The 22494-nt window shown below is 37.8% G+C and overlaps 2 protein-coding genes across 5 annotated transcripts; both read right to left on the reverse strand.

The window, feature by feature from the left end:
- Nucleotides 1-1228: 1228 nt before the first annotated feature.
- zgc:66479 (uncharacterized protein LOC327541 homolog) lies at nt 1229-6900 on the reverse strand. Of its 4 annotated transcripts, none has more exons than XM_042002823.1 (5): nt 6258-6900; nt 4555-5039; nt 4087-4153; nt 2866-3520; nt 1229-2772 (listed from the first exon to the last, which is right to left on the reverse strand). In XM_042002823.1, coding segments are annotated over exons 1-5 (1488 nt in total). In that variant the 5' UTR covers nt 6537-6900; the 3' UTR covers nt 1229-2770. The 4 variants fall into 4 exon arrangements, with proteins under 4 accessions (XP_041858757.1, XP_041858756.1, XP_041858759.1 ...); XM_042002822.1 differs by having other exon boundaries at nt 4555-5042; nt 6258-6899; XM_042002825.1 differs by having other exon boundaries at nt 6676-6898.
- Nucleotides 6901-8317: 1417 nt separating this feature from the next.
- LOC121651826 (immunoglobulin-like and fibronectin type III domain-containing protein 1) lies at nt 8318-22240 on the reverse strand. Its single transcript, XM_042004246.1, has 23 exons — nt 22118-22240; nt 21410-21635; nt 20642-20914; nt 20175-20549; nt 19948-20052; nt 18698-18850; nt 17883-17993; nt 17162-17302; nt 16291-16413; nt 15525-15644; nt 15301-15417; nt 14977-15101; nt 13969-14110; nt 13523-13816; nt 12692-12988; nt 10736-10912; nt 10516-10644; nt 10129-10437; nt 9537-9622; nt 9223-9415; nt 8838-9134; nt 8422-8748; nt 8318-8322 (listed from the first exon to the last, which is right to left on the reverse strand). Exons 1-23 carry the CDS (start codon nt 22238-22240, stop codon nt 8318-8320), a joined length of 4248 nt encoding a protein of 1415 aa, XP_041860180.1.
- Between the last annotated feature and the right edge of the window lie 254 nt (nt 22241-22494).

Genomic DNA, 22494 nt, shown 5'->3' on the forward strand with positions numbered 1-22494 from the left:
CAGTGGATTTATAATTGTGAAAGATGTAAACGAATGGTGTTGTCGCCACTTCATTAGAATCTGGAAAAAGATTAAAAAACTCTGACACAGAAACTACTAAAGCAGGGGTGCCCAAGTCTAGTCCTCAAGACCTACTATCCTGGATTTTTTAGATGCAACCCTTCTCCAATACACCTGAAACAAATGGCTCACTTCCCTCATCCACATGTCATTCAGCTCTGCAGACGCCTGGTAACGAGCCATTCATTTGATTCAGATGTGTTGGTTGCATCTAAAAGCTGCAGGTCTTGAGGACTGGACTTGGGCACTCCTGTACTAAAGCATCAAAGACAGATCCCCTCTTCCAAAAAAGACTCCCTCAAATCTGCTGTAGATCAAAAGGACAAAGATTTTAATGGTCACAAGAGCTGGAGCTTGAGTTGTTTTGCCACAATGACTGCATGCATCTGTGGAGGGAATAGCAGGTGAAGCATTCGGTCTAAAAAACACACAGTGGTGGTAGCATCATGGTCTGGGAGAGTTTTGTTGTCAGTGGATGGAATGAATCTCAAATTGTACCTTTTATTTCAGAGCAATGTTAAACTACAGTACCATGATGCCGTAATATGTTGGTATTGTGCGAACAGAGATGTGTTTGTGTAAATAGTGTGTGAATTTACTTATTTTACCTTTGGCCAAAAACAAAAGTTGCCACCTGGATTTAACTAAGCAAATATGTACGTTCCTCCTATTGGATAATTATTGCACGGCTGATCATCTTTCAGACGGCAACACGTTTTTTAACTTCAACACATTCAGTAACTTCTCATTTCTTGAACACAGAATATACTTTTGATGTAAAACAGCACAATTAATTCTGAGTTATTGAAATTTATATGTAAAAACATTGATCTTTAAAATGTGAAGCAGTAATTAATCAGCAAATTATGACTCTTTTCTTTTTTTACATTGTGAGAATAGTTTTGAGTATTCTTGGAAAAATGTGGCACAATGTAAGTCACAGTCCTGTTTGACCACATATAAAATCACTGATTTTACACTTTTAATAAGCCTCTGGAAAGCAATTAATAATTAAATAAATATCAACATGGGCATCAGAATTATTTCAACAAATTTCATCCAGAAACAAACTTGAAATGGTAAAAGCCACCATACCCCTGGAAAGCAGAGTAGCCTTTACCTAGCTTCCTATACTAGATGTAATGAATGAAATACAAAACAGAATCAAGTATACAAAAAGGAAAGAACCAGGGTTTATTTTAAAAACAGAAATGTTATACTGTCAGTTGCCACAGCCTTGGCAAAAACAGCACACTGAATGTCAGATTTAGTAAAAATACACATATACAGTCTATGATAACATCTCTGTCCTGGTCACAGGTTTCATTCTGTGTTTGGCAGAGGCTCAACATTTTTTTTGTATTGTAAGAATTCACATTGAGATTTATCTGCAGAGCATCTTAGGAAAAATCCTTCTGATGTGGCCATGTGTTTCAGACTTTATTTCTTCTATTCCTCCATTTTCTTCAGATCTGAACGCCATGCCATCGTTTCGATCTATGGCCGCAGCTTTCTGTTCAATCTGATTCTGCAAAGCAGTAGTTCTCTTTGACCCAAATGTTTCTGAACCTGAGTAGCTTTGGTTGTTTACAGCAACCTCTCAAAACTCTCCAACAGTTTTCTTAAAATTAAGCTGTCACACTGTGGTTTAGAACATTGATGTTTATATAAGGTGAATGGTTCATGTGGGACTGTTTTATGGTTTAATTAAACTGTGGTTTAGAGTTATGATGGTTCCCCCATCTACATAGAGAATTATTTTTCCCTGAGATACTTTACTTTGTGAAATTAACAGGTTTTTTTTCTGAGGTTAAAGCATAGACCGTCTAGTGTAATTTGTCAAAGAACCTATAAAATCAAATCATGAAAATAAAGCTGATGATTACAGATGAAGAAATGCAAGAGAGTATTTGAGCATTTAGTGCTGGCTGTGTCCAACAACACTACAGGTGCAATCTGTCTGGTTGGAATTGCCTTTGACAACGACCTAAACTATACACTTTAAAAATGCAATAATAATAAAAAAAAGATGAACTACAGTATGTCATACTTTAAAAACATTCAGAAAGCATTAGTTTTTAATCAAATCAGATATGTTTTCTATCTGTTTTACTAGCTCTATAGATAACAGTTCTGCTTGTGTAAACATCAGGGACAAAATAAATTACTACAACCAATTCTTTTCCTACTTGTAACACATTTCAGGCTGTAACAAAACAAAACATACTTTAATGTTACCAAGACAGACATTACTTATAGCTTCAAGTGCACTGATGAGCAGTTTATGCATTGGCTTCTCTGTATGGCTTCTTTAAGTGTTGCAGTTTGGTGCAGAAACTAACCTTGAAGAAAAAGTGGGAGTTATCAAGAGTGGGAAATCCTCTCTAGAGAAACAGTCTTTAGTGGATTAAGGCATTTAAAAGGTTGTTATTGGCTGGTAAACCCCAAGTGAATCATTGACTTAACAGTCATCAGAAATTTTGAGGTACTAGTTGCACTCAAACTCCAGCATAGTGATGTCACTCCTCTGACTAGGTCTGCCTCTCAGAGAGCAACCAGGTAATGAATACTGCGCCTAAACAACAGCAAACAATAATGCCTTCCTACAGTTTTTGTCATGTTATAGAAAGGGACACTAGTCGGAGAAGGTTCCCATTCTGCTTGGTGACACTCTCCAGTATGGAAAAAGATCTCCTTTTGGTGACGTGTTCTCTGTAAAACACACACAAAAAAAGGAGAATGTGTGATGACTTATGAAGACATTTAATCAGAATCCACAGCAATGTTGCCAAAAACTTTTCTTACATTTGTCTTCTGGAGAAGCATCATCTTCTAATGCCGCCTCCTCCTCTTCCTCTGCCTCCTGTGGCTCTTCAGCTGCTACATCCTGCTGCTCCTCCTCCACATCAAGTTCCTCCGCCTCTCCTTCAGATTCCACCACTTCTTCCACTTTTTCACTCTCATCCTCACCTGTTGCTTTCTGGTTCTCATCTGCTGCTGACTCCTCCTGAGTTTCTTCCTCATTAGCTTTCTTGTCCTCTTCTTCAGTCTGGGTCGTGTCCACTTCTTCCTTTTCTGATGCAGCAGCTGCCTCCCCGTCTTCTATCTCACTCTCTTCTGCTGCCTCTACCTCCTCTTCAGCAGCATTTTCTTCTGTCTCAGTATTTTCCTGCTCCACAGGAGCTGCATCTTGTGAAACTGCCTCTCCTTCTCCAGCTGCCTCTGCGCCTTCTTCCTCTAGAGAGGATGCGTCTTGTTCTTCACCTGCAGGGGGTGTCTGCTCTTCTTCCTCTGCAGTTGCTGTTGCAATTTCTGCCTCTTCTGTTCCAGTTTCTGCAGCAGCTGCCTCTTCTTCCTCTTCAGATGCAGCTGCCTCTGCTTCTTCATCTTCAGTTGCTGCAACTGCATGTTCCTCAGTCTGCTCCAAAGGCTCAGCAGGAGGTTGTGTTGCTCCCACCAGCTAAGACAAAGAAAGCAGATTTAAGTCATGGTAAATACTATACTTCACCGGTTGGTTATCAGGATATCGAGGTGTCTCAGAGAATGAGATAAGATTTAAATTACATACAAAAGAGGAATCTACATTGTATGATTGGCAGTACAAGTGTAGATGTGAATCCATGCCAAGCAATTACTTCCTTCAAGTTAATGACATGAAAATCTCATTTTTGTTCCCTGTGGAGTGTACAGAGTGTACAGAAATAGTAAAGAGACCATGTGCACTCACAGTATGTGTGCAAGCCTAGCACGGTCTGCCATTGTAGATGAAGTTAAACTAATAATGATAACATTCTAAAACTACTTCATACTGACAACTGCAGGTTCCAAGTCAAATCTCAATAATGAATAAGTGGCTTTATAAAAGTAGTGGAAGAAAATGAGAATTAAACTAGATCATCAGGCTACATCTGATTGGTTTCTGTGCTGGTTACCTGGGTAACCCGCCTCTGTATGCTCTCCAGCTGAGCCCTGAGTTCAGAGTGAAGACTCTGGGCTGCTGAGTTGTGACCCTGAAGACTGACGTACCGTATTTAGCTGCTCCTTGACACTGGCCTGCTGGAGCCCCTGGGACTGTTCGTTCTCAAGTAACTCTCTGAAAGACAGAAGGGAATTTGTCCTGTATTCATCATTTAGAAGAAAATCTTAAATCTTAGTGGTAAAAGTCACCAATGGCTTCATTGTTTAGCTTTCGTTCAATCTGAAAGCCCTTTAAATTAATCACTGATGTCTACACAGGCTTCAAAGAGCCCCCTTTTTACATACAAAGGATATTCTAAGTCAACCAATAAGCCTCAAATCTCATCAACACAAGGGAAATGTTTACACAGATCCGAGCCAACGATGGCCTATAGCAACAAAGCGACACAGACACAGGCAGCCAAGAGGGCTTTGACTAAGTCAACATAAAGTTATGGGTGAAAGGAGGTGAGCTATTTTCTCCACAGCTTCAAAAGCATCTTTTTTCTCTCTTTTTTTTCTTTATAAATGAGTTACCTGACTGTAGCCATCTCCAGTATGCTGGCCTCTAGCTGAGCCTGGTATTTGTCAAGCTGATCCTTCAGTGTGAGCACCTCGGTGGTCTGTCCATCCAGGGTGGCGCTGATCGTAGCAATCTCACTGTCTTTCTCCCCCAGCATCGATTCCACCTCTCCCAGACTCTCCGTCAAGACCTCAACCTTATGGGACAGTTCGCCGTTCAGTGTGGCCAAACCCGCCACCTGAATCCTGACTTCCTCAAACTCCTCGCTCTTTTCCTTGAGCGTACTCTGCAGCTGACTGAGCTGCTCCAGAGACACCGTGGCCTGCTGCGTCTCCGCCAGACGGGCTTTCATCTCAGTGTGGAGGGACAGCACCTGGGCTGGGAGATCAGACGTTTTGAGCTGCTCTGCTGTAGCCAAAGCCATGCCAACCTGTTTCTGAGTGAGTGCATAAGACTCCTCGAGAGCAGTCAGACGGGTCTCCACGCTCTCTGAAACATGCTGCTGCAACGAGACACACAGACGTGGAGTTAAGATGAGCCACTTGGATTCTCAGTGAGCTGCTTGTAAAGTCCTTAAGAACCCTAAAAACTTTTAAAAAAAAATAATTACAAAAAGAGTTTGTTTTCTGATTTTGGTGGAAAGATTGTGTGTTAGATTAAGTTATTGAAAACACTTAAATTACCCCTCCAATCGAGTTATTCAGAAACCAACCTCAAATCCCTGAGTCCAAACAGGGAAACAGGATTGTGTGGTAATTCTGCATAGCTGTTTTTAATATTCCTGAATGAGTGGACATCCCTGCACTATCCTCAAACTTTGTAAGCTCATGAGTCAGCAACAGCTTGCTGCTACTGCAGGAAATATTTGCTCAACAAGACTGAGCTAGCAGAGCTGTTCTTGTGCAAAGCTTTAGCCACACTGACTTTCCTAAGCTGTATGTGCAGCCACATGAGGAAGTGAAGGTGTGAGAGTGGATTTTTATTTTGTTCAGTGGCTGAAAACATGCTCATCTGCCAAAACTGGTCTGTAACTCGTAAAAGGGTGAAATACTCTAAACATTACAAGAACTGTGGAATATGATAGGTTCAGTTCATTCATGCAGACGGATGATCACAGATGCTCACTGAAACATGAAGTAGTTTAACAAACATCACCTTCTGTTCTACCATCCTTCACATGGCCTGTGCACAGCTTCTGTACTGGTGTTTGGTATCAAAACCAGACTAAATATAGCTCTGGCACATCACCTTCTTGTTTATTATTATTTTTAGCAGCATCTTTTGCACAGCTTAAGGTTTGTGTATCTGATATTATAACGAAAACATTTCCTAAAGAAAACTTTGGTAAGTGAAAAGATTTGATAAAGAGCAGGAGTTAAAGTCGGTGTCCCTGTGGGTCTTGGACTGATCCTCATTACAAACGTCAGCAGCTGTGTGCATGTTAGAAATAGCAGCGTTTTGTGTTCACACCAGTGAAGCTCTCGGCATTTTGAAATCTGAGAAAGGTCTGCAGTTCTTGACTTTCTATGCTTGCAACTTACAAGCATAGTCCTGAAGCCTTTTCTTATTTTTTCCAAAGAGGGGTTTGTTTCAATTGTAGGCTGGTGAAAGTAAGATTTATAGTTCATTCATTAAATAGGCCATGAGGCCATTCTGGTCTGCAAGCCTCAGTGCAATTCACGCTCCAGCGGGTAATTGAATTATTCCAGGTCCTTACCTTACTTTTTGACTGTCGCAGCTCTTCATGAGAGGACTGCAGTTTCACTATCTTCATCTGAATGCCCATGAGGTTGTCTGTTAAGTGAGTTAAAGTTTGGTGTTGCTGGAAACAGAACCATGCGCCAGTGGCACCGCAGATTACCATGATCAAGACTAAAACTGACAGCAGAGTGTAGTTATTCCCTCCAGCGCGAACTTCTGTTTCAATCGCTTCATTTTTGAAAAAGTTATCCTCCTGTTTGTGGTTACTTTTCCCTTTCCGATGCTTGGCTGTCATTTTGCTCCAACCGAGGACACAATGTTCTCGCCAGGCAGAGAGGTAATATCCGAGGAGCCTGCGGGTCAAAAAGCCTGAGCCGCGCGGAGCGCTGATTCACTTCAGATGGCTTCTCTTAGTGCCGTTGCGCAAAACTGACCTGGGTTAAATCAGCGCGCACACAAATGGGGGCAAGAAACTGCAGCAAGTTGTCGATGAGGAGGTAGAGCTGTAGATGAAGAGAAGGAGGCGTGGACCGTAGGTAGCGTGTTTCTCCCTTCAGCAGGAGAAAAGAGAGGGCCGGCCTGTCACTGGGAGTGGCTGTACCCCCCCTGCTGCCATGTGCGCTGCTGTCATCGCACGTCCGGTGGTGCACGCACTACTGTGCGCTACTGACTGCCGCAGCCTGAGACCTGACATTTCAGATCTCTGCTAATAATCTGGTCACGGCCACGTTCCTGAGAAGAGTGGCAAAATTAGCCACTTTAGAAGTTCTGTTTTAATTGGTACCCTTTTCAAATTAAAGTGAAATAAGAGCCGCTTTAGAATAAGATAGGCTGTTATGTTCCGTGTCATGCCATGCCATGCCATGGCTGGAGAAGCACGTTGATGTTAAAGGCCAACGGCCTTTACTTCTTTAGTTAAAAAACAAACAAACAACAACAACAAAAATAAAACTCTTTCTTAACAATGTCCAGTCAAATTTATATTTATTTTCTTATTTTTCCATGTGCTTCCACATCGACAAAAAAGCTCACACTAGATTCAGCAAGTAAAACATGATTTCAAAGTGCTTTAAAATATTAAAACCGTTTTAAAAATGTCTTGTAATCAGTGGTGAGAAATAAGTATTTATATCCACATAAGTATCATCCTTAATTAAATGTTACTTGCTAATTCCTGTTTAATGCCGCTCATATGTCCACCCCAATATTTCAAGGTGACATGATAAATCAGAAATACCTTATCAAGCAGCTGATCAGCGTTTTTGGCTTTTAACATCTTATATTACGCCTCTCTCTCTCTCTCGCTCTCTCTCTCTCTCTGTTTTAGAAGCCAATGAGCTGTTAAAATAAGCATCTTAGATGGTGTTATTACAGTGACTGTAGAAAATATATATTCTTTCAATAAAAATCAAACATTACAGACATTTGTGCATCTTTTTTTTATTCTTTTGTCTTTCATCACTCATCTTAGTCATCCATCAGATTTAGGTTCCTGCTGCTGGTATAGACCCAAACTCTGCCTCCCCCCACAACCTTGAACAGGAGTATGGAAAATGAATAAATGAATTATTATTGAAAATGTCAGTCAAAAGTACCAAATCAAAACCTTTATAGAAGTTGACTATAGTTATCTGCTACTACTTCTGTATTTGCAAAAAGCATTTTTGTGTTTTTGGACTAAAATATTGGTACATTCACTAAAACAAACATCTTCCAGTACTGATATTCTTACTTAACAAGACATCCGTTTATGCTTAAAATTGAACATCAAAAAACAGAAAAGATGTTAACATCCTATCATTAATGGTACCTGTTGTGAAATACAGTTTTGGAAGCTGCTGTGCTACTATGTTGTAACAGCAATCAGCTGGTAAGACATTACATGAAACTACAATGACTACGATTACAATAAATGGTCAAAATGTCACAGGAAAGGCCCACAGGAATGCAACGTAAAACTTATTGTTAATTTCAGCTGCCATCCAACAAACAGTTTCATCTGCATGATGTGAAAACAGCAGAACCACTCCACATCATCTGGTGAAGGACAGCTTATACAGGATGTCTTCAGTTTCTTTAATCTGTATAGACAGAAAAAAAGCAACAGCAAAAAAAAAAGAGTAAGTACCAACAACTTTTCCTTTCTCCTTCTTTTAACTGCTACCATGTTTCCTTTTTACCTCTGACACTGAGCACTGTGGAGCATTCTGCTCGCCCCAAGCTGTTCTCTGCGATGACGGTGAACTCTCCTACGTCTTTAGGACCCACACGGAGGATTAACATGGAGCAAACTCCAAAAGTGTTGGAGATGTAATAGTTAGTATCAGTGTTTAGACTGACGTGATTTCGATACCATGTGATTCGAGGTGTGGGGTTTCCCTTCACTGCGCAGCTCATGTAGCATTCATATCCTTTGATTGCGGTGTGAAGCTTCAGAGGTACAATAAAAGATGGAGCACACTGCAAATCACAGACTTTATTTGATGGTTCAGATGCCACAAATTTTTCTGCAAGAGAAGACAAAAAATATTGTTTTATTTGTCATGAAAAAGTGAGTAATATTACTTTTGAAAATGCCTAACAAACACAAACACACCTTTCTTTTTCTCCATCCCCCATGTTGATGACTCTGAGGGTTCTGATATGCCCATGTCGTTTTTGGCATACACACGAAAATGATATTCCCTCCCGTGGATTATGTTGCAAACCGTAAACCTGTTATTGAAGAGCCTGTCAGCCACTGGGGTCCATGTGTGTTTGTATGAGTCCAGTTTGGATACTGTGTAGTGGAGACGGTCATCGCGCTTCTCATCAGGAGAAGGTTCCCAGATCACAGTTACTGTGCCAGGAACGTTTTCTTCCAGCTGCACTGGTCCAGGAGGCTTTGGGTCATCTGGAAACATAGTTTAAAATTTCATTACATCCATTAAAACACATTCAAAGCTTATGTTGAAAAAGAAAATCTTAGTTTTTAGTTTTACCTGTAACCCTGACCTCTGTGCTGAGTGTTTCTTGTCCAACAAGATTTTTTACTAAAATGGAGTAGATACCAGAATCAGAGCGCTCAGAGCTGGGAATCAGCAGCTGGGAAGAGCCATCAGAGTTACTGACTGTAACATGCTTTGTCACTGGCACGTTGTCCTTCAGCCACATTATGTCTGGCCACGGGGAGGCCTGCATCATAAAGAATAAACAGAACATGCCAACATAAATAACTCTTAGGCAACAGCGAAGAATTTAACTGGAAAAAAAATCACAGCTTATATAAAAATAAAAAATAAAGCATAAATCCCACCTCAAAGCTTACTGTGATCCTGACAGAGTTTCCTGCCTTCACCACCATGAAGCTCTTCATCTTCTTGTTTGTGAACTTTGGCCTGACTAAGTAAGAGAAATGATAAAAGCGTCATCTTGTCTTGTGCCATAACATTTACTAATAATCACAGTTCAACATTTTGCAACTTCATAATAAAAAACTGTATAATAACCACATTTTCATTACTCAGTGCACTAAAGAAATGCAGCTTCCATCCCAATATGTGATCACATTTATGTTCATTTTCTCCGTATGTCTGGTTACGTGATGTTCATGCTCAATGTCTCACTTCACTTCTTTGCTTTCACTTGCAAATGGTTATAATTAGAATAATATACATGCTTATACATTTTACTATTCATAGGTTGCATTTCCTGTCATATCATATTGATGCTATTCTGCTGAAAACAACAGCCTAAGGATACATAACCATTTCCACATAAACAACCATGGACTGTGACAGCACAACGTTTTGGAGGATTTTGAGCAATCAATTTTAACACCCCAACTTTTGCCATTCTTCAAAAATAATAACCAACAGAAAGTTAAAGTTCTTAAAGGGCTGACATACCAGGTGAGGGCATTGCAAGGACATAGTTAGGCAGCTCTTCAGGGGCACTCTCTCCTCCATCATTAGTAGCAATAACTCTCACCCAGTACATATCCATTGATTTAAGGCCTTTCACATTGAAGGAAGTCATGATGATGGGAGTACTGTTACATCGGGACCATTCAATGCAGTCTGCCTGCCGAATCTCAACAAAATATCCTTTAGCTTCATCCTGTTCGCTTGGTTTCTCCTCAGGTTTGGTCCAAGTCAGGACCATATTAGTGTAGGACGTTTCAGCCACCTTCAGGCCTGTAACTTTACCAGGAGGCTCTGGAGTATAAAGATGATCAAATATAAACAATGTAGTTTTAATCTGCATGCTAACAGATAAACAGTTGCAATACTCACTCTTTGGATCCCGCGCAAACACAAACTCTGAGGCATTGCTAAATTCACCGGCTCCAGAGAGGTTTATGGCAGAAACTCTGAATTCATATTCCATACCTTCCACAACATCCTTCACTCCATATTTCTTTTCTGTAAGTATTTTAGGAGAGAAACAAACCAAACATCAATGTAATGGCCAACAGACTTATAGCACTAGTTTTGCCTGTAGTAAAATGCATACCTTTTATTATATCATCTGCATTGACCACAGTCCAGAGATTACTCCCCTTCTTACGTTTCTCCAAAATATAGCCCAGGATACGAGAGCCTCCAGTGTTACTCGGTGAAGCCCATGTCAGGTTTATGCAGTCATTAAAAGCACTGATCACCTTTGGAGGAGCAGGAGGGCCAGGTAAAGCTGAAATATGCAGAAACAGGTCAAGTTGCTTTGGTAAATATTGTCACCAAACACAACGAGCCTTTCTTCAGTTTGGATATTCAGTCATATTCACACAGCCTTGTTGGCATTGGAGATATGTGCTGTGTTTTGTTTTAAACCCCTGGGGAATAATGTCTTCCTGTGGCCATCAAACTGCATAACTCAGCACTGTGGAGTAGTGCTTTATTCATTATCTCCCAGTAAATATTGTGTCTCTTGTATTTTGTGTTGTTTATATATTTTTTTTAAATTCGGCACTGTATTCTGCCTCTTACTTTCACTCTTATTTTTCTATAAATTTTTTACTCTGTTTCACTGTATTTAACCATACTTTACTGCAATACAGTGGTTTACCTCTAGAATGAATTATTTCTGAATTTGACATGCATTTCAGCATTACTTTAATTAACAGGGACTGAGAACTTTGCCCTTTTATTGTAAATTTGACAAAATATTTGGGAGTTTTTTGCTCTGAAATTCAAAATAAACTGTGGCTTGCTTTGAGCTACTACCTAACACTGAACTATGAAAACAGCTTACATCAGAAAGAACAGTATGCAGGGGGAACTATGACACTGACGCTTTGTCACAGGACACATTTTAACATATGGCACATATGTTAAAATGTGTCTAATATGTGTCTAATATAGAACAGTAAACAGTAAAATGGGAACAGACAGAAAACAACTTAACTGTTTGTGCAGTTAGAAAACTTAGATTGCTTCAACTAAAGTCTAAAATATGAAAATATTTGCTATGTTAAATACACAGTTGGCGAGGTTTCTTCCATTAAGTTATTTACTGCCCAAGTTTTTATTCCTTTTTGGTGAATATGATTTAACTGTTTACAAAACTAATAGTGTAAATATTAACTGGCTCTTTACTGTTCTTACTGAATCAGCTAAGTTGTCATGAGCTGTTATCCTGTAATTGATTATCATACAAATAACCATGAAGAGGTACAGTCCATTTATTTTGGAGTGATGGCAATGGTTGGTAAAAGTTACCCTCTAAAATTAACAGGAATAACTGGATCAGGAGGATGGTGATTTGGACTTTTCAGACAAGGATTACCTCCAACATAATCCACGGAAAGTTTTTGTAGTCTCATACAGACAGAAGATAACTGGTTGTCCTGCTCAAAACAATGGTGAGACCAAGGTGGACAGACTCTTTATGTAGCCCTGCAAACAGTAAGTGTATATATAATATATAATATTTTGTGATTTAATGGAGCAGTGTTGGGATGGATATGAAATTTTTCCAGTGGCTTTGATAGTTTGATTGCGTCATGAAGCTTACATGTTTGAACATATCTAATCATTGGCTAGCTGTAGGTAAAGGCCATCTTTTATTTGTATACACTGAAACCTCCCCTGTTTAACCACAGACAGCAGACAATGTGGACTTGTTGGCTCATAAAATGCACATAGTTACTCATTATTTGTATACATTTAATGGGTAAAACTGTTTCCAGAAACTCAATAGATTAAACAAAATTGAACAAAATGCAGCAGAAAGTTTGATGTTGTCTGCAGATTTGAATGCATTTGGATACAGAAGTTGACAGCAACAAATGAAAAGGCCTATAGGATGACTCTTTTGGATGATAGAAGTTATATTTAAGAGACATGAATCATGAAAATTAAATTCTTAATATATGCACTTGCATTTCTAATAGATCTGTCATTCGGATAAATAGTGAATTTGATAAGGTGACATGTTGGATTATTTTACATTAGTACTGGGTTGGCTTACCAAATGTGCCAGCTTGCATTTCATCAGTTTCCATCACTTCACTTGTACCCTCTGAAGTCACCGCTCTGATTCGGTAACAGTATTTACGTCCACGGTCCACATCAGTGTCACGGTAGCTGGGCACACCTGGTACTTCCCCTATTTTCTTCCAGGTGTTTCGTCCCACCTGCTGACGCTCCAAAATGTAGCCAATAACTGGCGAACCACCATCATCCTTTGGAGGCCTCCACTTAAATTCAACACATGTAGCTGAGCTCTCGGTTACCTCTGCAGGACCCAGAGGTGAAGTTGGTTTGTCTACAACATACAGAAAATGCTCAAAGTCCAGAAAAAAGTTTCTTTTTAAGGTTAAGAGTATTTTCAAAAACAAAATAGATTAATTTGTGACAAGCTGTGAAGTGCATAAGCAAGCATGCATTCAAGCCTGTACAAGCACAAATGGTACAATGAAATTAAGGCATCATGCTAAAGAAAAGACTGGCAAGGTGTATGAATATGTGTATAAGGATGGCTGTATGTGGACAGATGCTCAAGCAGTGTATTTATTTTTTACAGCTGAGTCAGTTAAGTCTTTCTCATTTAGAACACATACTATGCTGTAAGCAGCATGTGTATAAATAAAGGTTTAGTAATGACACTGACAAACATCCTTGGTAATGTACATATTTAATGCATTAATAAGCCATGCACTCTGTGTTAAACATGCTAACACCATCTTAGGTATAAAGTGAATTGTAGATTAGAAAAAGGGGGTTTATGTGTAATTCATAAATGATAGAAAAAGAGAAATAACACTACTACTAAGATTAGCATTTTACACAACTCACTCACCGAGCACAATAAGCTGTGAGATTGCCTCAGTGAAGCCATGTTCATTCTTGAGCTTGATCTTGATCTCTCCTGTGTCCTTCCTCTGGCATCTGATTAGGAGCAAACGACTGTGACTCTCAGATTTCTCCATCTTTGTATTGTTGTCCTCTTGAAGCTCTTCTCCTTCTCTGTACCACTGAATCTTTATGGGTTTGTGACCAACAAATTGCAGTTTGAAGACAGCGTTGTGACCCATTTTAACTGTCAAAGGCTCAGTGAAAGCACTGAGGTCTTCAGTGTTGAATCTGGGGGGATCTGACAAAAAGGGTCCATTTAGGATCAGTTCAGTGCTGATGTGGTGATGTGGTTCAGTTAGCTTTGGTGTAAATAAATTTTAAAGGTAACTGTAAATGTTACTCTTGCTAAATAATTTAAAATATTTTTGCCTTCTTGAAAAATTGTCTAACCTTTGACGTTGAGCATCGCCTCTGTTTTACGACCATCTGCTTCAAAACGATATTTCCCACTGTGCTCTTCTTCACACTTGATTATGGCTAATTTATGGATTGCTCCATCTTTAGTGATGGAGAAATTGTTATCTGGGGATATCTGATGGAAAATGGGACAAATACACAAAAAAATCATTCCAACAGTGAGAAATTCTTTCTTAAAAGCACAAAATTCAAATCAGAAACACTGTGGACCCTAGAGTTGTATTGTGTCACATAGATCCAATGTATTTAGACAAAATCCAAATATGTGTGGTACATTTGACCAGACCCTACTGAATGAAAAATAGTTTATACACAAAGGAAATGTTAGATTGGAAGGTGTAACAACTAACCTGTTTGACTCAAGTAAATATTCTCTTCAAAACAAACAAAATATTCATTGGGGCCCTAATGGAAATTGCATGGTTGTAGTAAAAGACTGATGTATTTTTGTGTATTCAAATGTTAAAAAAGCTTGTTTAGGCTTATTTTAATTTTCTATATTTGAATATTTAGGCACCAGAAAAAAAAGTATTCGGGGCTGCATTACGTGACAGGAAAATGATTCACCTGGGCTGACCTGTTAAAAGTAACATCAGGCTACGTTACCAATACAGGTAACCAAATAAAATCTATCCTAGCCCTCTTTCACTTGAACTAAAGTGACAAAAACAAGCACAATAGTGGCCTCAAAAGTTGATTTGACTGAAATATATTGTGCAAATTTCTGGTTTTAGCTTTGTTTGCTAAATCTACACCTTTTGAACGAGTTTTGGGAGCCAGGAGCCGGTGCTTGGTCAGGCTCTGGCTCCGAACCAGGACTGGAACTCGGTCAAAAAACCCCTTTGATGACATTAATTTCACACACACACCTTATTGAACCTAGAACAACTCTGTTATTCTTCTTTGTCACAACAACATAATATACTTTGGCAGCCAAACACACCGAAGCAGAAAAAGATTAGTTTGATATTTAGGACCAACCTTTTTGCCATCTCTGAACCAGGCTCCCTCACAGGCTTCACTACTGAGCTTGCATCTTAACTCAGCAGCCTCTCTGATGATAGCATTGACATCAGACAAACCCCAGATGATGTGAACACCTGGATCTAATAACAACCAACAATGGATTTTATTTTTTATATATATTATATTATTTCAATATATGTACTACAAATTGTTTAATAGTAGTTTGACAAACATAAAAGAAATATTTAATATATTTTTGTTGTCTTAATAGGTCAAAGAGGTGTTGCATTTGCAGTTCTTTCTAGTAACTAGTGATACAGTGGCTCATGGATTACTCACCGATCACTAACTCCTCTATGAGTGGGCCTTGTCTTTTACGTCTCGCATGTGAGGAAGAGTCACCAACTTCTTCAGTCTCTTTACACCCACAGTGATCCTCAGAAAATGTACTTTCGTCTATTTGAAATGACAACATACATGCCTTTATTGTCACAGTGATCTAATAATTCCAAGAGATGCATGCATCAGCTTTATACAGTGGTGGATCACGTGTGGTTTCTTACCAATGGCTGCAGCATCCTTTAGCTTTTTGCTTTGCTTAGATTGTCCTTGAATTCTCATCAGGCCTGCAGAGTCCTCGTCCTCATTGTCGCTTGGTTCTTCGTCACTTGCTTCATTTGAATCTGTGTGGAAAATGATTTTAAGAATATGCAAACAGTGGCTTTCCTGAAGTTTAACAAAGATTTATTTTCATAGTTAAGAAAAACAAAACAAAACAAAAAGAAACAAGCAAACCTCTATTTCAACATTGTTGCCTTGAAATAATGACTTAAATTATTCCATTATCTCAAGAAAAACAAAACCTTGTTATCTCAAAATGATGGTAAAAAACAAACAAGAAAAATAAGAACTGGTCCAAACATGGCTGCTCTCAGCTTATTGCTGAAGCCAGACTACAATTATTAAATGAAACATTATTCAAGTTCATGCATGAGTATAAAACATTTCACCTATTAAAACAAACGTGTTAATATTTATACTATTAGTTTTGTAAACAGTTAAATCATATTCACCAAAACGGAATAAAAACTTTGGCAGTAAATAAAGGAATGGAAGAAACTTAGCCAATTATGACTTTAACATAGCAAATATTTTCATATTATAGACTTTAGTTGAAGCAATCTAAGTTTTCTAAGTGTAAAAACACATTTAAGTGGTTTCTAATAAATTGTGGAACAAAATGAATGGGATAACAGCAGAATAACGTCTGAATTATTTGGCCATAAATTCATACAACATTACTGTGGCAAATCATCTGTGGTTTTGTACCATTGGCTGCAGCATTTTTTGACTTTTTACTCTTCTTAAATCTTCCTTGATGCGTTGTTTGGCCAGCAGAGTCCTCCTCTTCGTTGTCACTTGGTTCATTATCACTTACTTGTTCATTTGAATCTGCAAGGAAAACAACTGAAACATCAAACACAGTTTTATAAAGTTTAAATTCTGAACATTAATACATTTAATTTGTTGTACAGTTAGAAAATAAACTTGCAAAATGGCATCAGATTTGGGGTCATTTTAGCGCTTTATTTAACAGTCATGTCTAGTATGTTCTGACGTCTCTGTGTCTTAGTGTAGTTGGCAATTAAATTTACTTTTTATGGGCAATTTATACAGAAACTCCTGTTAGCAATGTTAGCATCAGAGCTATCTGGACTAGATTGATCAATTGTAAATAAAAGGAGAGATGAGTCCATATTCTGACATTTAACCAAGGAAATAGTGGTGCACATTCTGATTTTGCAATCCCTGTTTTTTCCAGTCAACACATAAATGTCACACTTGAAGTCAAGTTTTTCTCAGCCTGGAAGGTATTTTCTAAAGGTTTGCTTTGAGAGCCCAAAACTGCATCTGCAAGTGCACAACGGGCCCAAAAGCATAGAAAAAAATGCTTGCATTTATCAATATACCCATGTTCATGCTTACGTTTTTAAAAACATACAATTATTCCTAAAGTCAAACTTATGATCAATGATAAACATATTTGGCTGCATTGTGCTCTTATTTGGGTTTTTGGTTTCATTGTATGTATTGTTTCACCTGGTTGTTTGTTCAAAGTATTTTGAAGTATTTTTTTTTTTTTTGTTCTGGATAAATAGCATCACGGAGCAAAATAACCTCAAATTGTGTGGTTTCTTACCATTGGCTACAGCATTCTTTGGCTTTTTGCTTTTCTTGGAGCCTCTTTGATGCTTTGCCTGGCCAGCAGAGGCCTGATTTCCATTGTTGTCACTTGTTTCATTGTCACTTGCTTGTTCATTCGGATCTGTGAGGAAAACAACTAAAACAACACACACGAGCTTTACAAATTGGATTTTAAGTTCTGAATATTATTGAATTGTTGTTACAGTCAGAAAATAAACTCACAAAAATGACATCATGATCTGTTTTTAGCATTTTTATTTAGCAGTGTTGTCTAATGCCTTTTTAAAGGGTTACATTCCTTAATATAGTCGGTGATTAAATGTAAATTTAATTAATAGGCACCAGGACTCTGTGGGCTATGTTGGTATGTAAATAAAAGGGAGATCAGTTCATATTCTGACATAAACCAAGGTAATAGGGTTGCATAATTTGATGTTGCAAGCTAAAATCCCCTGTTTTCCAGTGAAAAGGCAATAATTTTTTAATCTGGGAAGATGTTTCATAAAAGTTTGGTTTAGAAGATGATCTTATGATAAAACGTATGAGCAATGATAAACATGTTTAACAAGGTTATTGGTAGACCATTCAATCTTCCACCCATCAAAGAACAAAATGTGGGACAGTATTATTGACATCATGGAGCCAGACAGCACTTAGTCTTTTAGTAATTAATTCATACAGCACTATCCTGTAGTGAATAATTTGCATTCTCTTACCATTTGCTGCGGCACTCTTTGGCTTTTTGCTTTTCTTAGAAATTCCTCCATATGTTGTCTGGCCAGCAGTGTCCTCATTCTCATCATTGTCCGTTGCTTGTTTAGTCAGATCTGTGTTGAAACCAGTAAACAATACACATTGTGTTTTAACCCTTTAAAGCGTTGGAGGTTTTCAAAGAAAATAATCAAGAATTCAAAAGTCTGTTGCTTTGAAGCAGTTAGATGAAAGCTTACAGGAAATTAGGAAAAATGTTGAATATGAACCCGAGTTCATGATGGAATTTCTTTTGTATATTGAATAAGAATCTGCAAATGGTTTAGAAAATACTTCATCAGCAGTGGAAAGAGTGTTTTGTTGTGTGCTTTCTCAACAACCTGCACTGTATCCTCATCAGGTCAGGGTGTCTTTTAAACTCGATCTGTGACTATATACCTTTCCCTGCTGCCATGTGAATGCTTTTTCCACTTTTGTCTCTGTGCAGCAGAGCAAGCCTTTCCTTTTTCTTTTCTTTTTTTTTTTGTTAACACCAATTAAAATTTATATTAAAAGTAAAATTTCATTAACTAAATGAAAGTAAATTGGTGATGAAACTGAATATTATTGGAACCTTGTAAATTAGAATTAATTTGATTCAGGAAATTAGTATCTGTTGGGTTTAACACCATTGAATATAAAACCTCTTCAAGTATCTGTATCATGTACAGCTTTTCCTGCTGACTTAATAGCATTTTGTTGTCATGCATCTGATATGCTTAATTTTGGCACACAATTAAAGTACATGCAATCTATGCAGTCAGCATGTTTCATTTCGTACCAGATTCATCTTCTTTCCATTGGACCTTCTTTGTTCTCCTTTGGTTTCTGACAGAATCTCTTTGGTTTTTATTTCCGCTGGATTCGATCATTTCAAGTTGACTCTCAGTTAACATTTGAAGCTGGTTTCCTGCAACACATTCATCACTGGACTCTGGAAAAACAAAGCACATTTATCAATTAAACAAATTCCGCAACAGCAGTGATGTTAAACTCCAGAAAAGTACTCCAGAAGGTGTTTTCAATCATAAAGAAAATTCCCATATCTAAATACAAGTACAGAAGAACCTGGTGTTTTTTTTTCTCCTTTTATTTCACAAAAAATGACATCTACACATTAAAAATTATCACTTTTTTCCAAAAATCAGCTGGACTTAAAGTTATCCGTCAAATTATTTGACACAATCTGATGCTGAAAGCACACATCTGATGAATGTTGCAAAATAAGTGAAAACTTTACTCTGAACTCTTTTTCAAGAAGTTCAGTCTCAGAGCCCAAAACTGTTTTTATGTGGAAGGCTGGCAAACAAGCTTCTAAACATCTGTGATTATCAAAATAGCCATGTTCATCTGTACAGCGCCTAACACACAGAGCTTATACAAAATGTTCATATAGCCTACTTGATAAACATGGAGAAGAACATTTTCAGTTGTCTTGCTATGAATCCATTAAATCTATAAAAACCTGCTGTAACATCATGTGGCTTTTTGCTTACATTTAAACTTCCTTGATGCTTTTTGTGGTCAGCAATAAACTTGGTTAATTGTCGCTTGCTTGCTCTTTTGGATCTGTGTTGGTACTAATTTAAACAACACACACAGCTTTACACAGATTTTCTATAAGTTCTGAACACTATTGCTATGCCATTTTATATGTCATCATTTGTTAATCATGAAGGAAACCAAAGCGACTAAGGGTGTAAAAAAGGGGGAAAAGGCTTAACTCTCACTTATACATTTTAATTGTTAAATTTAGCTTTAAATTGATATTTTTCCCTGCTGAAATGTCATTGTTTAATCTTCTTGTGTAGTGATCCCTGCTTGCTTGCTCTTCTTTTCTATTTTTTTTCTAAAATATCTAACTGGACTACATCAATACATTCATTATGGACAGAGAGCATGTGATCAAAACAATTAATTTTACACAGTTTTGGATGTTAAAAACATTTGATAATATTATCAGTCACAATCAATTGGTCAATTTTCAGTTAATCATTAAGATCGTCACTGTTTTGTGTTTATTGTTCTTACCAATTTCTCCATTCTCCATTTCTTCACATTGCTTTAAGTATCTTGAGTCGGTCACAGTTCCAGTGGGGTTTCTCTTTTCCTTGAGGGGTTTTTCTGCATTTAAATCTGTTGTATGTTGGATATAAAAAACGTTGATATCAGTGAAGGTAAAACTAACCAACTAACTTAGTTTGCTAACTAAAGTGTAGCTGATGCAAATGCATTTTTTAGGAAAATATAAACGTTACCTGCTACTGTGTGGAAACCCGCTCGACCTTTGGTGTATTTTGTACTTATGGGGTCACCTGCTTTCAGCTGCTCTCTTACTTCTTCTACACATCCTGAATTTTCTACTTTCAGAGCTTTGCCATCTTCTTTTGAGATATTGCATTTTGTTTTTCCTGTTTTATCCATCCCATTCCAGTCTTCACCATTACATGTCAATGCAATTCCTTCTTTCAGTTGTCCTGCTGCGTGTTTGGCCTTTACAGCTTCTAAAATCTTCTCGATTTCTTCCCGGTTCTTCTTTTGCTGCTCTTTGGCCACTTTTTCCAGGTCAGCCTTTATTCCACCAGCCAATGTAATTTTACGGAGTGTCCTCTTACCACCAGTGTTACTCTCATCTTTAAGCATATACAAAAACACATCATGTATTTCTTAAAACGGTCACTTCTTCAGTAAGGACATGAGTAGATTCTGCACTATAAAATTTTACCTTCCACAACCAGCCAGGCACTGCAGGATGTAATACCAGCCACGGCTGAATAGATGGCTTTATCGAGCTTATTGCAGTCCTTAATCAGGAGCCTGTGAATCAGTTTTTGGTCTGATACAGTTATACCATACTTTTCTCCATCTTCCAGGACCACACCTTTTTTCATCCATGTGATCTTTGGGAGTGGATGCGTCAAAACGCACTCAAATAGAGCATGGTCTCTCTCTTGAACTGTAATCTCTTGAATTTTGATAACAAAGTCCACATTGGAAACTAAAAAAAAAAAGTGCATATTATTTTTTGAGCATTTTTTATTCCGCATATTACACATATCACTTCTATGTCAGTAAGGTTTGGTTCTATAGAAGAGAAGAGCTACTACAATTTGTAATCCACACCTTTGGAAGTAAACATCATAAAATGAGCACTGTGTTAAAAGTTTAGGTTTTAGCTTTGTTACGAACATTTTCATCAGTGTACAAAGAACTGTTTTTGAAACCACAGTACCACAAAGACTAACTAGACATCACTGAGTACTTAGTTTCCCAGACAGCCGTGTCATAGCTCATGTGTGACTTTGACATGAGGTGAGATTGTACTGCCGTGACTATTTTGACAAAAAATGGATGTAGGAAATTGATTAACATGATAACATAGTTCTAGATGAAAAATGTAAAGAGATTAAAAAAAAGGAGGTCATTTCCAAAAAGCTCATGCATGAAGTAAAACATGAAGGTTCAGGATGCTGAACAGACAGTTGTAACTCACGTTTAAACTCTGTAAGTAGGAGGTCGTCTTCAACACCTGCTTCCTTCAGCTGTCTGTTTAGGAAGTTAACCTCCTCAACATCTCCCTGATGCACCGCCGAGTCATGTTGCCGTTGACCATTAATGTTGATTTCCTTTGTTCTCCCAACACTTTTATTACCGCATTTCTCTGTTGCATTGTCATCATCATCATCATCATCATCATCATCATAGGGTATTACATTGTCCTGTTAGGTACACAAAAGTTTTACTTATGAATGCTTTAAGATTCATTGTGCAGTCAAAACAAAGTCACCATGGGCATTAATTTGGTTTTTCATATTATTTGAAACTTTCATACTTAGTTTGTATAATTGTAAATAGTCACTAGTAATATAACAATAATGTATATGATGAGTTATTGAAGTACAATTGCAACTGGTGCATATTTAAGTAAAATGATCTATTTTAAATGCGAGTGAAAGAAAACTTATAGAGATTGGAGTCAGTGAGCCTGGAAGTGACAGGAGAAGTGTAGTGGGGCAACAAATAAACACATTTGAATGATCAATTTAACGTTACAACAAACAGCTGTAAATATTCAGAATAAACATGGACTTTCATACATTATTAATGTCAGCTCTCTTAAGTTAAATGAATCTGTACTAAACTAAATGAATGGCTTAGCAGAACATAATGAATCTGAATGAAGACCTGAGAGTTTCCATACCTTTTGTTTATTCTGCCTTCTGTCTTTCTTCTTCTCTTCAAGCTTTTTGAGAACCACATTTAAGTCTGTAACACCGTACTCAGAACAGATGCGTTCATAGTCTCTCCTGTCAGCATTCAGCATTGCATCCCAGAATTTCTCATCATTTTCTCCATCTGCTACTTTACTAAAAGATTTGCAAATATTTATTTCCATGTCTCTGTTATTGTTATAAGATACACTCATGCAGGATTCTGCTTTAGTAGCTTGCATTCTTACCTTTTCCTCAGCAATTTTCTGAAATCTGCAGGATTTGTTGAAGCTGAAAAAATATTCAGAATAACTTTGTATTCATGCAAAACATCATCTAAACTGCATGTTTGACTGACAAAGGCAAT

Source organism: Melanotaenia boesemani, chromosome 13 (genome assembly GCF_017639745.1).
Source record: "Melanotaenia boesemani isolate fMelBoe1 chromosome 13, fMelBoe1.pri, whole genome shotgun sequence".
Taxonomy (NCBI): Eukaryota; Metazoa; Chordata; class Actinopteri; order Atheriniformes; family Melanotaeniidae; genus Melanotaenia; species Melanotaenia boesemani.

Bases quoted from the DNA above. Each gene is read 5' to 3' on its own strand.
- zgc:66479 (XM_042002822.1), bottom strand. From the start codon at position 6,536: ATGACAGCCAAGCATCGGAAAGGGAAAAGTAACCACAAACAGGAGGAT. The intron at 5,043-6,257 runs GTAAGGACCTGG...GTCTCGTTGCAG, and splicing joins TGCGACAGTCAAAAAGTAAG to CAGCATGTTTCAGAGAGCGT. The intron at 3,521-4,086 runs GTACGTCAGTCT...TCTTTGTCTTAG, and splicing joins TCAAGGAGCAGCTAAATACG to CTGGTGGGAGCAACACAACC.
- LOC121651826 (XM_042004246.1), bottom strand. From the start codon at position 22,240: ATGCTGAATGCTGACAGGAGAGACTATGAACGCATCTGTTCTGAGTAC. The intron at 20,915-21,409 runs GTGAGTTACAAC...TTTTTTTTTTAG, and splicing joins CCTACTTACAGAGTTTAAAC to TTTCCAATGTGGACTTTGTT. The intron at 10,438-10,515 runs GTGAGTATTGCA...TTTATACTCCAG, and splicing joins GTTTGCGCGGGATCCAAAGA to AGCCTCCTGGTAAAGTTACA.